The sequence below is a fragment of the Perognathus longimembris genome, chromosome 14, assembly GCF_023159225.1.
Source record: "Perognathus longimembris pacificus isolate PPM17 chromosome 14, ASM2315922v1, whole genome shotgun sequence".
Classification (NCBI taxonomy): domain Eukaryota; kingdom Metazoa; phylum Chordata; class Mammalia; order Rodentia; family Heteromyidae; genus Perognathus; species Perognathus longimembris.
In genome coordinates this window covers 60,435,641-60,453,523 of record NC_063174.1, presented here as the reverse complement: position 1 = coordinate 60,453,523, position 17,883 = coordinate 60,435,641, and the positions used below count along the sequence as shown (strand labels likewise).

The 17,883-nt window shown below is 49.1% G+C and overlaps 1 protein-coding gene across 8 annotated transcripts in view; it reads right to left on the bottom strand.

Moving 5' to 3' along the window:
• The window catches only part of Ppp2r5c (protein phosphatase 2 regulatory subunit B'gamma), a 134,132-nt gene continuing 116,249 nt past the window's right edge, over positions 1-17,883 (bottom strand). For 3 of the 8 annotated variants that reach the window (XM_048362688.1, XM_048362687.1, XM_048362691.1), the window contains 5 exons: positions 15,404-15,531; positions 13,842-13,943; positions 12,148-12,220; positions 8,372-8,488; positions 1-2,735 (listed from right to left, as the gene is read on the bottom strand). In XM_048362688.1, coding sequence (XP_048218645.1) covers positions 2,604-2,735; positions 8,372-8,488; positions 12,148-12,220; positions 13,842-13,943; positions 15,404-15,531 — 552 coding nt within the window. In that variant the 3' untranslated portion in view covers positions 1-2,603. Of the gene's footprint in view, positions 2,736-4,720; positions 4,778-8,371; positions 8,489-11,994; positions 12,221-13,841; positions 13,944-15,403; positions 15,532-17,883 lie in introns of those variants that run through there. The other 5 variants (XM_048362690.1, XM_048362693.1, XM_048362692.1 and 2 more) reach the window with 4 other exon arrangements.

The window sequence follows — 17,883 nt, the reverse complement described above, 5'->3', positions numbered from 1 at the left end:
TGAGCAGTAAAATTCACATGTTCTTTATTTAGTTCATATAATACACCGTTTTAAGAGTTCTTTAAAATCAGGTAAAAGAGCATATTAAGTGGCAGGTGTATGAAGTTTCTCTTCATAAACAATGTCAAAACAAAAAGTTCTGAATTACAAAATGTTAAAAAATATGTAGGTACTTAACATTTCACGAAAGCATAAAGTTACAGGTATTTCCTAAAGAAAAAAATAATTGTGCCACTTACCTATTTTTGCTGTTTCTATGAACTTTTTTTTTATTCTGTACATAGGACATTTTTTTGTACAAAATATGAAGTCTACATTTTTATTACTTATTACCATAAAACAAAGATACAATGTATGTACAATATTAAAAGAAGCCATCCTAAAGCCACACTAAAAAGACACTGTGAACTGGGACATTTCTGATGCACAGATACGTTTCTGGGAAGAGTGACGATGCCAAACGCAGAACTTTATGAAGAAAAACAGTCACCAGTTTATTTCCAATGCAGTACTTTTGAAATCTGTTTGGTACAGAGTGAACAGTGTCTCGATAGGGTAATATAGAAGCTGAACCATTAGCACAGGGAATCCGAGTACTAACTAGGAAACTTTAGTAGGCCAAAATATTAAGTAATACTCTTGTCCAAGAAAATTAGTTTCTCTCAAAACTGCATTTCTTCCCCTTATTGGTGAGTGTTTGTCTTCAATAAAGAGCAGAAATAAAACCTAGACCAAAAGATGTTTTTATACGTTGAGCTTTACACAATCACCCGGACACTGATATCACGCCTCTCCCCCAGGGCCGAGGGGAGTCTCTGCAGAACCTCTCCCGACGTACTCAGCCTCCCAATCAGGGGCCTGAGAATCTATCAGCTAAAGACGGAAGTTCAAACAATGGTATATCAAAATACATAAGACGCTGCTTTATACAATAAAAAGCACCCTTTTTCCCTCAAAAGGAGAAGGCATCTCAACTTGTTTTTAAATTATATAGATTTCATAATGGTAAAATGGATAGATACGTGTCAAGTTTCTCAGGAAGTGTTCTTACCAGGCCTTGCCCGCTGTCTGCCCTGCCGCCTTTCCACGAGGGGCGCAGAGCACAGAGCGGTGCTGGCCCCCAGCCCCGGGGCCCCCCCCCCCGCCCCTTCCCGCGCGTCGGGCTCTTCGTGGGGCTCTTCCCAGTCCCCCAGCGGCGCCCGAAAGGAGCCTGGCAGCAGGCACTGTGGCCGCCTGAGGGGCAATGTTGGATTTCACCATCTTTTCATGGATACCCGAGACCACGATTAAAAAAACAGATCCTAAAAGAAGCCACATTTTATCTCTTATGCATCTAGACATTTAACATTAAAAGTTTTATATATATATATGTATATATATATATGTATATGCCAGAGACAAAAGAAACTAAGTCACTGTTCAGAACAGCAGTGCACATCTCAAGTAGCTTTTAAGCAGGATAAGTAAGTCAAAATACTGGCCACCCTGAGAGAAATAAAGAATAGACAAAGCACTAAGTTTAAAGGAATTCTCCTCGTGCTATTCCATCTAAAACAAAAGCTTAATCCATGCAAGAAGTCTGGGAAATATATAGCAGCATTATGAAGACAGTGAAAACCCAAGACACTGCACTTGCCTTGCGCGGTGTGCTCCTTCCCCGCAGAGCGCGGACCACCTCCCCCCCCCCCCCGCCGGGGGCGCGGTGGGGGGGGGGCTGGCCGGCCCAGGCACCCCAATGGCAGAGGCGGCAGCAGCTTGCCTTAGGCCCAGCGGCCAGACTCCTTCCAACTTCTGACAGAGGCTTGGGGTTCTTAGACACTGTAATTGTATCACTTCAAGAGTCTTGAGGAAGGGTAACAATGTGTAACTAGATGAAAAACAAAAAAAAACTGATTCTGTAAATAAAAATGTGAGCACATAATTTAAGAATTCCAATTCCAGTCAAGGTAGACGGAGAAAGCTCTCTGCGAGTGACTTCCCGGCGCGAGCTTCCTCCCGGAACCCGGGTGCTGTGGCACAGACTGGGAAATATGGCTTTCGGCAGACAGAGAAGCAGGGCCTGGCGCGGCGCCGGGGATTGTCACGACCCTTTCCCAGGAGGCTCGCCGGCGCTGTGGGCTCACACACACAGAAGCGGCTGGCCTCGCCATGGCGTGGGGACGGCTTCCAAGGCTGTGAGGGCTCAGAAAGGAGGCGATCCTTCTCAACGCGTTCCTCGGATCCGCGAAACAGCGCGTGACCCCAGAACCACCTATCCAAAGGGTCACCAACTCCGTTTGGGTAGAACATGGACGTGAGGAGCAGGGTGCTTTCCTACAGCTCTGGTTTTGTGACAGTCTCACTTGGGGTGAGATGCTGGGGCGGGTACGACCTGTGGGGACACTGCCACCCGCTCCCCCCACCCCCAGCCTGGCCCGTGGGGTCTGAGAACCACCATTGTTTGAACTCCTCGTCTCGAGCTGAGGCGGGTGCCCGTGATCGCCTACAGAACGGGGTGGAAGGAAGCTCGGAGTGGAGCTGACGGGTATGGCACAGACAGTATGTATTTTCTACAGAATCCCGAAGAGACGGGCACGCCCAGCCCGACGCCGCGTTGGGCCGGGCTAGCGCCCCTCCTGGGAGAGCAGCTCGTCGGCCCTGCAGTGAGCTTCCAAGGCTTTCTTGGTGAGAGGGTCCTGGGGCAGCTCAGACTTGCGGCGCGCAAGAGGACGGTCCTTCTTCGGATCTTTCTGTGCCTGGAATTAGAAACGCAGGGGCGTTGGCGAGGCTCGAAGCTGTCTGTGTTAAGGGAAGGGGGGGATTGTGAGCAAATGCGTGTGTGCCGCGTGACAGTTGAGGCCCTGCTGGCCATCACCAAAAAACCACCACCCAGTGACCGGCGCTGGCCGCCTACAACATGCAGTGCTGGCGAGCCCCGGCGCCAGGGCCCCCCTCTTTCACAGAACAGACACCCTCAAAGTTCTTCTGCAACCCTGTCCGTTCCAGAACACTGAAGTGTCCGTTCCAGAACACTGAAGTCGAAATTTCCTCTTGAGGTAAAGGGGATGAATAAAAAACATATTCAACCTAGATTTAAAACCAGTAAGAAATCCTAGGTCAAACAAAAAACCCTCTAAAAACAATTATTCAAAAATAAGAGGTACACGTGGGCCGTGTGTGTGGAAACCCAGCACTGGTAAAGCCTGTCATTTACATAATTATTAAGGAACAAGACTCCTTTGTCCATTCCACTGTCATTCTGAAATTTAAGACTTCAAAAAATTAAGTGAGCCCCATTTTCCCAAGGAGATTAGAAAAGTGCATCTGCAAAGAAAGGGCAGGTTTCTTGATAGGCAGTTTACATACTCCACCCATTCATTTTCAGGAATAACAGTTAACAAAAGGGATTCAATTTTAAAAGAGGGCTACTGCATGGACACCAATATTTTGAAATAAAACAAGAAGCAATGTATATGTCAAAGACCGCCAGATAGCAGCTTTGTTGGATCAAAGTTGTGAAACCAGAATTGCTTTCCTTTCTGTTCATTTCCTCTAACAGACAGGGCACTGGGCCGGGCTCCTCCTTCCTCGCCACCAGTGGGAGGTGGTGTTTGGAGAGCCAGAGTACAGAGATGGCCATGTCACCAGCCCCCTTATGGACTCAGCACTGACCTCACCTGGAAGAACTCCCCCCACCCCATCCATCACCTAGTAGCCATCACCCATCCATCCATCCATCCATCCATCTGTCTGTCTGTCTGTCCGTCCACCTATCTATCTTTGAGGCAGCATCTTGTTATGTAGACCAAGTTGGCCTCAGACTCATGATCCTCCTGCCTCCTCTTTTTGCTGCTGGCATTACAAGTGCGTGCTGCCCGGCACGGCACTTTAGAGTGCCATCTGTAGCTTGCAAGGTGGGTTTGCCTTCAACCCATCCGATACTCAAGAGGTGAAATCCTGTCCTGAAATTTATGCCTGTGGTACACTGCTCTGTAAAAAAGAAAAAGAAAAACCCAAACAAAGTAAGTTTTTACAGAACCAAAATATATTAATACCCATGAAATGAGCACTTCAAAAAGAAGAGACATTTTAGGAGAGAAAGACAAAACAGTTAAACGTTTGGAGCTAGAAGCAACGCAGGCAAAGGAGAAAAGCGGCTGGATGCCAGGACTTGGCGGGAACCAGGTGGCCGATGGAAGCGTCTGGGCCTCGTGGCGTGGGCATCTCCCGGCAGCATGGGAAGCAGAGAGGAACCTGACACGCCACAGGGGACAAAGGAGGAGCCACCCAGGGACAAGGAACACAGGAGGTGGGAGAAACAAGGCACCACAGACAGTCATGGAGGGCGGGAGACGCTTGGGGACGTGCCGGTAGGAGGTGGCGTCGGGGGGCTGGCGGGCAGGGACCAGAACGCGCCGGCTGCAGACGCGGCAGCCTGCGGCTGGAGGGCGGGCTCCCCACGGCCGCCAGGCCAGGGCCAAGAACACGGGACCGTGCCCATGTTCCTCCTTTTAGAAAGGCGCAACTTCCAACTTGACATGTTCGTTTGAGGCAGAATTTATAAAAATAAAACTTGCCTTATCTTGACGACACCGTCCCAAGCCTGGAAGGATGTGGGTGACATGCAGAAAGGGAAAATACTTCATGTATACACCATTCTTTTCTTGGGTTAACTTTCTTCACAGACACAAAGCCTGAAGCATATTCTACGCGCTTCGCGACAGATACCTGTGCTGCCTACCTTCCGTCTCTATACCTTCCTCACTTGCGAGGTGGACAACGATTTTCTCGCGACCAACTGTTAAAAATGAGAATTGTAAATATTTTAAACATCTCTGACAGCACTGCTGTTCACATAAAACTAGTTTGCTTTGTATGTTCTCTACAGGATGACACACGTTTCTCAGAGGGAATCTAAGTTAATGGTCTAAGCAGCCGGTAAATACATGGTTGACTGCGCCACACAAATCCAACCAAGTGCTTTCCTTAGGAGAGCTTGAGGCCCAGCACACTGCCCTGCCCTCTCCTGACCCGGCAAAACAAATGGAGCTGAAAACTGAAGGGGCACTGACAAGATCCCCAAGGCTGTTTTGTTTTGTTTTGGATGCTGGAGTTGAACTTGGTTTTGCACTGCCCAGCGTGGGCTCTGCCTTTTGCTGGTTATTTTGGAGATGGGGTCTCACAGACTTTTCTAACCTAGATTGACTCTGAACCCCCACCTTCTGGCTCTCAGCTTCCTAAGAAGCAGGGCTCTCAGGGGGGAGCCCCGTGCACCCAGCTGGTTGCTCCCCTCTGGGGGCAGATAGGGTCTCGCGACAGGCCAGGCTGCTCTCAGGGTTCTCGGGCCTCCAGACTTGGCCTGCGCCACCTCACCTGGTGCTTGGCATTTTTTTTTTTCTTTTTGTGAGAATTTCAGGAAGATGACTTCAAGCATTTCCAAACTCAGAAAAATCTACTCTCTTCTTTTCTTTTTGTGACAGTACTGGTGCTTACACTCAGGACCGCAAACTCTCACTTGGCTTTTTTGCTCAAGGCTGGCACTTTTCCACTGGGGCTACCCCTCTGCTTCCAGCTTCTTGCTAGTTAACTGGAGACAAGAGTCTCTCAGATTTGTGTGCTCAGACTGGTTTCAAGCCCCAATCCTCTGATCCCAGCCTCCTGAGCAGCTGGGATTATACGCATGAGCCACTGGTGACTGGCTTCACCTTCCATATATTAAACCTATGAGTTCATACTTCATAAATACCTTCATCTACACAGATTGAGATCCAAGTGAATCTGAATGAGTTCATGGAAACCTGCCGTAAGCGCTGACACTGGGCTGTGTTGCTAGTCTTCCAGCTCTGTGCTTTCTCAGCGTTGTTTTGGCTGTTCTAGGTCCTTTACGTTCCCACGGGAATTTTACTTTTCAGAAAGGGTCTTATAGCACAGCCCACGCTGGCCTCTAACTCGAGATGCACCGCCTCCCAATCCAAGGGAATTCTAGTGGACTCAGCTTGATAACTGAGGGGAATGCCCGTCGGGACTCCAGTGAGGCCGTTTCTTTGGGGAGAAACGACTGCTGGCATTCCGACTCAGGAACAGGGTCTGGAGAATCTAGGGCGGAGGAGGAAGCACACGAGCCCAAAGTCTTCCCAGAGACTGCCGTCCACACCTCCCTTCAGGACACAGTGAGCAGAGAGCTGCAGCCTGGTTCCTTCCACAGGGATCCTCAGGAGTGGACAGGACCCTCCGGAAGGCAGAGGTTGGGCAGCCAGCTGGGAAGGGTCCATGGCACTGGGCGCCCTACAACACCAGATGCCATCTGAAGGCAGTATTGATAAACATGAGAATGCTATTTTTTTTTTTGAGATAAGGCTTCACTATGTACTGGAGGCTGGCCTAGAACTCATGATCTCAATGTCTCAGTCTTTAGAAAGCTGCGATTATAGGCATGCCTCACACAGTTCGTGTTCCTATCAACTTCCTTCCTTCCCTTTCCTTTTTTCTCTCTCTCTCTTCCTTTCTGTCTGTCTGTCTGTCTTCCTTCTTTCTTTTCCTCTCCTCTTCTCCCAGCCCCCCTTTAAAAAACAACAGTATTGGGGATTGAACTCAGGGGCCTTTGCTTTGTAGACAGGTTCTGGCACGTCTATCTCTTCCAGTCAGTGACCTCTGCCTCTCAAGAAGCTGAGATCACAGGCTCCCAAGTGTCAAACCCTAGGCAGGCTCCCCCAGCATGGATGGCATTTGCAGTCTCTCCTGAGGGGTTCAGGTAAGGGGTCAGCTGACCTGCCTTTGGTGAACTCAAAGGTGAGAAATTTAAATGTAATAAAAAAGATGCCCTTAGGGCTGAGTCTGTGGGTTAAGTGGTAGAGTGCCTGCCTAGTAAACAGGAAGCCTGAGCTCAAATTTCAGCACCACTACTAGCACAGGAAAAGATGACCTTCAATTCCTTTTCCAGTTTAAAAAAAATCAAGGAGAATTAACATCTCATAGAATATAGGACAAGTGTTTTCCTTTTCGATGAAATCTGTTCATTAAGAATAATCCTTATGAGCAAAGCATGGAATCTGGATTCAATAAAAATTATGTAGTTTCTGGGCTGGGAATGTGGCTTAGGGGTAGAATGCTTGCCTAGCATGCATGAAGCCCTGGGTTCGATTCCTCAGTACCACATACACAGAAAAAAGCTGGAAGTGGTGCTGTAACTCAAGTGGTAGAGGGCTAGTCTTGAGCAAAAAGAAACTCAGGTACAGTGCTCAGGCCCTGAGTTCAAGTCCCAGGACTGGCAAAAAAAAAAAACACCCCAACAACCCATGTACACACACACACACACACACACACACACATATATATATATATATATATATATATTTATTTTTTTTAAATTAGGTGTCTGCTGAGTTTTTCTATTTCCTTTAAATTTTTTTTCAAGCTTTGGTGAGTTGAAAGGGGTACTTGCTTTTTAATTTTTTTAACCTACAGGAGCACATCATAGGTACACAGTGCCAAGAGCACTGTGGCAGAAAGCCTGGAGAGGGGCCGTCCATTCAAACACAGCACTGGCTATGTATGGAATCCCTTATCTTCTAAGAGCCACATTAAAAAAAGTAAAAGAGCTGGGCACCAGTGGCTCACACCTATAATCCTAGCTACTTGGGAGATGAGATCTGAGGACCAAGGTTCAGGAAGCCAACCTGGGCAGGGAAGTGCATTAAGACTCTTATCTCCAATTAGTCACTGAAAAAAGTTGGAAGTGGAGCCGTGGCTCAAGTGGTAGAGTGCTAGCCTTGGACAAAAAAGCTCAAGGACAATGCCCAAGCCCTAGTTCAAGCCCAGGATTAGTACACACACACACAAAGGATCTTCAAACCCAAGTAGGAGTACTTCTTTGAAGCCTATCTGCGTATGTTGCCAGCTCCACAGGAAGAGGCTCTGTGGATGGGTAAGTGGTCCAAGTGCCATCTCCACGATGGAAACCAGACCTCAGAGCACGCCTACGGCCTGAGGTGCTGCCTCAGAGGTCTGGGCCTAGGCTCCTTCTAGTGCACCTGCTAAGAAGAACTACAAAAGGTGCCTTTGGGCCAGAGCAGAAGGCAGAGAGGTGGAAAGGGAAAAGCAGGCAGCAGGATATTACTGCAAAGCTTCTGATTTTGCTCAAGTTAACATCTATAAAGAATAGAGCTGGGGTTACTAATGTTAAAGTAAATGAAGAAACAATTGCAGGCACATACTTAATCATGAAAAGCTGTTTCTACTAATCTGATTATAAAGATCTAGAGATCAAATGTTCCTTAAAAGATTACCAAATGGGATCAATAATTTTAGCTGAAGCAGAAGGCGCTGACATGACCCGTGTTAGCTACTGGGGTGCTGGCATTTCTTGAGCAGCACTGCTTGGGCTCACTTTTACCTGATGAGCCTCGTCGCTCACTGTCTTTCTCAGCATCTGCATATCTTCATATTGAGGCCCATCTGTCTCCATTGCAACCGGAAGGCTCATGGTGCTGGCTTGACTATACACTGTGTACTGCAATGCAAAGTGTGGAGTTGCTCTGTTAGGGGCTCGAGTCCGCACTTGGGGTTCTCATCTTGGCAGGGGCAGGGGGCGCACCTTCCTACCATCCTCCCCCAGCTCCCTTCCTCAGCGAAGCCTATGTACTGCATGTGGCCCAGGGGCTCTGCTGCCTGCTCATCGCCACAAAGCTGCCAGATCGCAGAACTGGCCTCCTTCAGGCCCGACGTCACGCTCACACCTGCAGTTTGCAGTCTGGTAAACAGTGGGCCTGCGCCCGCCTGTAGCCACTGACAATGGCTCCATGTGGGTCACCAACATGAGACACACCCCTGGTGGACACTGTCACCTCTCACCCTGTCTGCACACAACCTGCCAACCTTTACTCTCACGACACTGTCCTCTCTCTGTCTCTCTCTTGTGCCAGCCCTAGGGTTTGAACTCAGGGCCTGGGCTCTGTCCCTGAGCTTTTTTGCTCTACCACTTGAGCCACGCTTCTACTTCTGGCTTTTTGGCAGTTAAATGGAGATAAAAGTCTCACCAACTTTCTTGCCCTCGCTGGCTTTGAACTGTGACCCTCAGATCTCAGCCTCTTGAGTAGCCAGGATTATAGGTGTGAGCCATAGGTGCCTAGCTCCTCTATCTCTGTATCTCATTTCCTCAGCATTTTCCTAATTGCTTCAATCTTTTAGACATACCCCTTATGTTCTGCTTGCCACCAAAAGGAATGCAACCCAGATTCATCAGAAAGCCCTGGTGACCCTGGCAGCCTGCACTGGAGTTACAGGAGGGGGGATGCTCCCAGAGCCGTGCTGGTGGGCTCCTCCTGTTCCCTCTCTGGAGCCTGTCTCCATTCCCTGCAGGTTGGAATTACAGGTGGCTCCTCACCAGCCTGCACCTTGGCTCTGCTGGTTTCTGGCTCTCACAGCAGAGGGATGGGGAGGCATGGCTTGTTAGCTGTTGTTTAGTCTCTCTGTGAGGAAGGGACAGGGTAGAAAGGAGCTCGGAGTCTGCTGCAGGCTCCCCTGTCCAGCAACCATGGGTGTGGCCCGAGGGGCTGGGTCCTGCCAAGCCTCCGGGCATGAAGGGAAGCTGGGCACTGACCTCATCCCTGCTCACCTCTGGGCCTGCCTTCCCAGCACACCAGAGGAGCTTTCAACAACACAAGCCGCTCCCGCTCTTCCCATCTACACGCGTGCGGCTGTGGGGGTGGCTGCAGGCCAGTCTCCCTTGCTTCTTCTCTAGCCTCACTCTAACACAGACCTGTCCTGGCCCCCACAAACTGACCCCTCTTGGTGCCAGTCTTGTGGTCTCCTCACTCTGACTTGCCTTGGACTCAGGTTCAAGCCTGAGCACGGACTGCATCTGACTGTTCTTAAACAGTGTTTCAGTGTTTGGCTACTCCGGGAGCCCCGGTATTTTCCAGCAGCAGCAGCAGCAGCAGCAGCAGCAGCGCGGGAGCACCAGGTGTTCAGCAAGGGGAAAGGATGCTGCACACGGCCCTGGCAAGCCCAGCGCTGCAGGGCGCACAGGGAGGGCTCCCACTGGAAGGCAGGCCTGCACAGGAAGCAGAGCCCCCGCAGACCCTCACGTGGGCACCCACGGCCACACCGGACTCCTCAGAAGCCCTCTCATCCACTCCCCGCTTCCTCCCGAGGCAGAGGGCGGGCACTCAGAGAAACACGCTTAGGTTAGCAATCTTCTGTGTTTTAGGATTTCAAACGACCAAACCATGTGTAACACAGAAAACCAACGAAGCTGCCACAGCTGCCAAGACCAGACAAGCAGGACAGTCTGTGAGGCCTGCCCACAGGTGTGCCCCACAGCTGGGCACGGGCGCGGCCCAGGTGCCTGGCCTGTGAGCACAAGCAAGCTCAGGACACCATCTCCACAGACCAGACCTTAGCCTGGCAAACCAACTCACAAGGCAGCGTTGAGACGGAAAGCCAGGCTTAAAGAACCCAATCCTGTTTGTGACAGAAATAAAAAGCATATTGTATCATCACCAAATGCATGATTGTAACGACGAGCACTGATCACAATTTAGGAAAGACTTCCAGAAAAACAAAAAGCTTCTTTCCAGGTGTGAGGTATGAACACATGAAGTATTTTCCACCATCAGGGGCAGGGGCATGCGCACAGGACCGTCACAGAGAAGGGGACAGAGGACAGCGGGAAGGAGGACACGGAGCTCCAGAGGCAAACCAGCACAGGATGGGAGTCACGCAGAGAGAGCACAGGAGAGGGGCGAGGCACGCATGAGGAGGTCATGCTGTGGAATGGGAGTGAGGCCGGGTCACTGCCAACACTCGTTTCTAACAGCGCCGTGTGCGCTTTGCTCGGCAGGTCATTATCATTACACAGATGCTCTGATTTACACACATTTTGCATTCTCTTCAAGGCTGTTAGCTGTCAAGTGGGCATCTGTCTACGCCTTAAAACAAAGCCGACCCTGGAGCAATGTTAGACAGGGCCAAACCACCTAAATCTGCCATTGGCTTATGGTCTTACCACATTTTAAAACAAGTGTCGGTACTTCTACCTGACTAGTCAGTCTATGCAAGAGCACGGATAAGCACTTTCTTTGGGTCCGAGATCAGCACGCACTCAGTATCTGATGCTTCTGCTCACTGGCTGGCGTTCTACCACCTGAGCCACACCTCCAACCCCAAGTACTCTCCAAAAATACTGACTACCTGTCCTGGGTGAAATCAAGGATATACAAACGAGAGTCACTCAAACTTCCTATGGGCTTAAGTCTCTTAATTGCAGTTTTATCAAAGAGATACAGGCCAGGATGTTGCACAGATACAATTCATACTCTTAACTTTATGCTCATGTTTTGCTTTTTACCATTAAAAACTGACACCTCAACTTAGAAAATAACTTTCTGTGTACATCCTCACTAAAAGAACCACAGGCTTTAGGAAAACACTTTCTTCCCTGGAGAACTGAGAAGAGCTTGTGATTTGATGTGGCAAAGAGCCAGACAACGCTTTTCATGAAGAGGCCTGTGGCCATCAGCAGACACGTTTGTGCTAATGCTCTAGTCGGGTGCCCAGTGGATGCAAAGTCAAAGGACCATGGTGGCCTTGGAGCCAGCCCAGAGCCAACACCAGAGGGGGTCCTGGAGGTGCCACCATTCCGGGCAGGGCACCCTGGCTCCCGTGGGCCTCAGACGCAGCCACTGCCGATGGAAGAATTCATTAGTACTTAGTAGGAAAGGCTGAGGCCACAGAGACACAGGACAGCAACGTCATTCACACACCACCTATTGCAAGTCAAACTTCCTGTCCTTCAAAAGAAATTAATTCAATACTTAAAAGAAGGAGAAAGGGCCGCTGAAGCCTGACACTTAAGTGGGAAAGCAAATTATAATCTTAAAGCAGAAGTTAAATCCTCATTTTATTTTTACCACAGTAGAGCAATAAGATTTATTTCTTATTTACAAAGAAGAGGAAAAAAAAAGTCATTTCTGTGGTAAAAATGGTATGGGGCAAAATAAGTACTTATACAAGAGGAAGGTTACAAAGTTTAAAAGTATTTATTGCAGACATTTTCATATACAGTGTTAGTAAACTTGATTCCCCCCGCCCCCCCAGGGAAGCCATGCTCCTGTCTTACAGAGATCAGTAACACCCTGGACACTTTCACAGTAGTCTTTTTTTTAGTACCTGGGGATTCGCTTTGGCTAGATTCTCTATTTTAACCCATGCTTCTTCTCGCTCTTTCATCTTTAGCTTCTCTCTGAAAAATAGCAAAATGTCATCTGTGTTAGAGAAAAGTCACATCTGCGGAAATGCTGAGAGGCGCCCACAGCTCAGGGCCTCTGCTCCTTCCGTCTCCTTCCACACCGCCCAGCGCGCCTCACGCTGCCTGTCGTCATGCGAAGACTAGCCGAGATTGTACAGGAAAATATGGAAAAAAGCTGGGCTCAGGGCATGGCTCAAGTAGTAGAGTGCCACAAGGCCCCGAGTTCAAACTCCAGTACCACATGCACACAGAAAGGTCGAATGCTAAATAAGAAAATTAAAATTTTTTTCGAAACAAAAAAAGTCTTAGGCAAGTGAGTGGTGAATCTTACGTTTCCGTCTTGGTAAGTTACCTGTCCGTAGGACCCACTGCTCACGGGAGGAGCTCATCTGCTCAGCCCGGGGGCTAGAGCCAGAGGCTGGGGCTGCTCAATCTCACCCTTAGCGTCCCAACACCTTCCGGAAGTCACCGACTTTGGGCCCCCCTTCTTATAACCCCTCCACTGCTTTGGCGCCCCTCAGTGCACTGTGATGCTACAAGGGGGAGGGGGGCCGCGGGGGCAACCCCATGCTTAGCCCCGCACTCTGGGGTGGGGGTGGGGGGGCCCACAGCCTGCTCTCTCGTGGCCCTGTCATTGTCTCATTAGTATTTTGTTCTTCATGACTTCTTCTTAGGTAAACTATCAGCCTTCTGGTGAGGATTTTTGTTTCGTTTGCTGCTGTAGCCTTAGCAAAACTAAGGCAGAGCCGGTATGCAGAGATGCACGTTTACCTCAAGAATGCATAGATGATGGGTGGCAATACAGATGCCCTATAGTCTGGATTAGAACCGTTCCAAGTCGATCTACCCTAGATAGTTTTAAGTGACAAGCAAAGAGCAAAATCTGCTAGCAGCCCTTAATGGATGGCATTTTGGTGATATCTGGGTTTGAACTTGCTAGGCTGGCACTCTACCACTTGAGCCATGCCTCTTTTCTGTTTTGTTTTAGGGTATTTTTCAGGCAGGGTCTTTTGTGTTTTTTTCCTGGGCTGTGTAGGCTAATGTTCTTCCTACCTATACTTCCTGCATAGCTGGGATTATAGGCATGAGACACCATGCCAGGCTGAAGAGTGACTACTGGTGATTAATCACATTATGTGTTCAGCTTAGGGACATGATGTCTTACCACCTAGACCAACATTGTGTAGATACGGGCTCAGAGGTTCCCAAATGCACAAAGGCAGCACCTTGATTTTTCCAGAGACGGCCTAGACCCCTGTATTTATGGAGAACCTTCCATCAGAATAAAGCTGTGCTACAGGGTAGATTCTTGCTCTGTTACATATACCCTTTAGGATGTAATTCAAATTCCTCTTTATATACATGATAAATTACTCTCTAGAATAGCCTTAATGTGTCCCTCGAGAAAAGCAACTGTCCTGAAGGCTAGTTTCCTAACCACACTGCATCACAAAAGTGACTCAACTAGTGACAGGGAGAAGACAGCTAACTTTAAACACATGTGAGAGGATTGGCATTGCTTTAAGGTTTAGAGCAACAGAGGAGAAAACAAAGGTTTGTTTAGGATTAGGGAGAAATATCCTAGAAGCAGCCACTTGTGCAAGGAGCAACTTACTTTAGCTTCTCTGCTTTGAACTGTTGAGTACAGTCATCGAAGAGCTTCTGGTTCATTTCCATGAAGAGTTTCAGGGCGTTGTATATCAGGCCATGGATTGTCCTGCCGAGGAAACATTACAGTGACACTCCATACTGGACCATCCCCTCTCCTTCCTCTGCCACACCCATCCTCTCTTCCTCTCCAACCCGAGGCTTTTCCAACAGTCCCAAACCCCACAAGTTCATGAGGACTTAACATGAAAAGCCTGCTAGTTTTTAGCAGTGTCTATTTTTTTCTTCCCCCGCCCCGCCCCGTGTGTGTGTGTGTGTGTTAGTTTCAGGGCTTGAATTTTGGGCTTTTTTTTTTTTTGGCCAGTCATGGGCCTTGGACTCAAGAGCCTGAGCACCGTCCCTGGCTTCTTCCCGCTCAAGGCTAGCACTCTGCCACTTGAGCCACAGCGCCGCTTCTGGCAGTTTTCTGTATATGTGGTGCTGGGGAATCGAACCTAGGGCCTCGTGTATATGAGGCAGGCACTCTTGCCACTAGGCTATATCCCCAGCCCATGGGCTTTTTTTTTTTTTTTTGCCAGGCCTGGGGCTTGAACTCTTGGCCTGGGTGCTGTCTCTGAGCTTCTTTTGCTCAAGGTAAGCACTTTACCACTTGAGCCACAGTGACAGTCTGGCTTTTTTGAGTAGTCTATTGGAGTCTCACAGAGTTTCCTTTCTGGGCTGGCTTTGAACTGTGGTCCTCAGATTTCAGCCTCCTGAGTAGTTAGGATTATAGGTGTGAGCCGCCAATGCCTGACTCAGTTTTTTTTGGCCATGGCTGGTGTTCTACCACTTGAGCCATACTCCCATTTCTAGCTTTTTGCTGATTTATTGGAGATAAGAGTGTTGAGAACTTGTCTTTGAATTGTGATCCTTAGATCTCAGTTTTCTGAGTAGCTAGGATTATAGATGTGAGCCAATGGTGGCCAAATTCTAGTGTCTATGATTTTTTTTTTTAATCTCAAAGCCTGGGCGCTATTTTTCAGCTTTGTTTTTTTTGCTCAAGGCTAGCATTCTACCACTTGAGCCACCGTTCCACTTCCAGCTTTTTTTGAGGACAATTCTGCCTGCACTGATTTGATCTCAGCCCCCTGAGTAGCTAGGATTATGAGCTACCTCCTGGTCCAGGCCCTGAGTTAAAATCCCATGACTGGCACAAAAAACTACTAAAACAAAATAGTCACCAAGTCAGCTAGACCCTGGTAGCTCAGGCCTATAATACTAGCTGCTAAGAAGGCTGAGATCAGAGGATTATGGTTCAAAGCCACCCTTGGAAGCAAAGTCCATGAAACTTTTATCTTCAATTAACCACCCCAAAGCTGGAAGTGGAACTGTGACTCGCGGCAGTCTTCTAGTCTTGAGCACAGCAGAACAGCTAAGGTGCAGAGCTCAGGCCCCGGAGGATCAGCACGCGCACACACACGTCAGCACGTCAGCACTAGGTCTAAACTGATATTAAAATTTGGGTTGTAATTCCAGTTGCAGTAATCGCTGAACAACGACCAGGAAAGATGGGGGACGGCTCTTTCGTACTTGTTCCAATGGGTCTTTGAGTTGCGGTACAAGGATGGAAACATGATGGGCAGGATCTTTGCTGCATTGTCACTGATCAGACTCATGATGTACTCGTTGTTCCAGTAATACAGTGCTCGCTCTGCCACCTAGAAGACACCAAGTGCACAGGGTTGCTGGTCACTAATGCTTACAGATACCAGGCAGCTATCTTCACTGCTTGACCTGGGTAAGAGCACTAGTTACTTCTATGAATTCAAAGTATTCTAGATTGCAACCTGAAGAGTCTTCAGCAAAGAGCCAACAGATGGTTTTATTTTTATTTTGCCAGTCATGAGGCTTGAACCTGATCAGGGCTTGGACCCTGTCCCTGAGCACTTTGTTGCCCAAGGCTAGTACTCTCCCACTTTGAGCCACAGATCAAAGTTGATTGGAGAGTCTCATGGGGACTTTTCTGCCCTGGCTGCCTTCAAACTGCGATCCTCAGATCTCAGCCTCATGAGTAGCTAAGATCAAAAGCGCGATCCAGGGCTGGGAATATGGCCTAGTGGCAAGAGCGCTTGCCTCCTACACATGAAGCTCTTGGTTCGATTCCCCAGCACCACATATATGGAAAATGGCCAGAAGGGGCGCTGTGGCTCAGGTGGCAGAGTGCTAGCCTTGAGCGGGAAGAAGCCAGGGACAGTGCTCAGGCCCTGAGTCCAAGGCCCAGGACTGGCCAAAAAAAAGAAATCTAGGGAACATTTATCCTAGGTACTTGCACCTGATGGTGACATGAGTCAAAAAGGTTCCTTCCAGTCCTCCCTTACTCCCTCACCAATCCACCTGTCTCCACTCACTTTCCTATTCACCCGTCCACTCCCCACATGTCCTGTGTTTATTGTGATGTCTCCTCAGCAATGAGTGTGCAGACAACAGGGGAGCAGATATGCTTCCTTGGAGGGGCTTCTGGTGGGGGAACCAAGGAGGGGTGATGAGTGACAGCCTGAGGTTGTGGGGAGCACAAGGAGCAGGCAGGGCAGTTGGCAGTGGAAGTGGCTGGAGCAAGAGAGATCTTGAAGGTGAAGAGGTCAGCAAAGAGCAGCCAGAAGGGGCACCAAGAGGAACCGAGGCACGGACCCCCAGCCCAAGGCCCAGGGGCTGGTCCTACTCTGGATGAGATGGGAAGCTATGGGAGGGCTCCCCCCTGCTCTATGTTTCCAACGTACAAAGCTGAAAGGCTGCTATGAGCACCCACATCCTTCCACCCCTGCTGTCTCTCTCCAGCCAATTGGCATGTCTCTGTGCTCTCTGTAGAACCAGCTGAGAGTTCACATGGCCACCAGGATATGCAGAGCCTAGCAGTAGCCCTTATATATTTAGCACAGGGGAGGGATGACATTCCTGCCACCGGAAGCCTACAGATTCTAAGATCACAGCGTGGCAGGGTGGGCAGCAGCAGAGAGAATGGCAGGAGAGGGTGCAGAAGGCTCAGGAATCATAGGATGTGGGGAGTGAACTTGTTGAGAAGGAGAATAAAGCACGAGTTAAAAAAGACAAAAACAACATGAACAAGGCTGGGCACTGGTGGCTCACGCCTATAATCCTAGCTACTCAGGAGGCTGAGATCTGAGCATCGCAGTTCAAAGCCAGCCTGGGCAGAAAAGTCTGTGAGACTCTTATCTCCAAGTAACCACCATAAAGCTGGAAGCTGGAAGCTGTGGCTCAAGTGGTAGACTACCAGCCTTGAGCAAAAAAGCTCTGGGACAGCATCTAGGCCCTGAATTCAAGCCTTAACGGCTTGTAGGATGATGAAAGGGTCTCACTATGTTGTAGCCAGCCTTGAACTCGAAATCCTCTTCCTCAGCCTGCCAAGTACTGGGACTAAGGCGTGAACCACCAATGTGGCAGATAGTTCTTGCTTAAGAGCTTAATACTTCGTTTTGCTGTTTTCGTTTTGCTTCTCTTTTGTGGATACTGAATTTTATAATGCAGCTCAGGCTGATCTTGTATTTGCAATCTTCTGGCTCCAAATCCCAAGTGCTGAGATTTACAGTTCACCATCCTGTCTGACCAATACCTTGTATTTTATGAGATTTTGGGGGGGAGGGGAGAGGTACTGAGGTTTGAACACAGTGTCTCCCTCGCCCTCTGAAGTCATGCCTCCAGCCCTGCTTTGTACAGGAAAGATAAATGGAAGAGATTCTTGAAGTCCCATCCTTTCCCAGAGCTGGGCCCGCACTCCTGCATGACTGTGGCCACCGTCCACAGAGCTTCCATCCTTCACTCAACGGTGGGCTGTCTGCCCTGACTTGTTGGTTGCAGTGACTCCTCACAACTGTCTGGAAGGGCTACAGGTAGGGGATTCTCCCTCTTGGGAAAGGGTCTCTCCATGATTCTCTCAGGGCCCATGGGCTCCCTATGCAGGCCTGATCCTCACTGACACAGCACCTTGGTTCTACCTGGGAGCTAGAGTCCTTATGTGCCTAGATTTTAAACCTGTTTATGACAACACACCATCC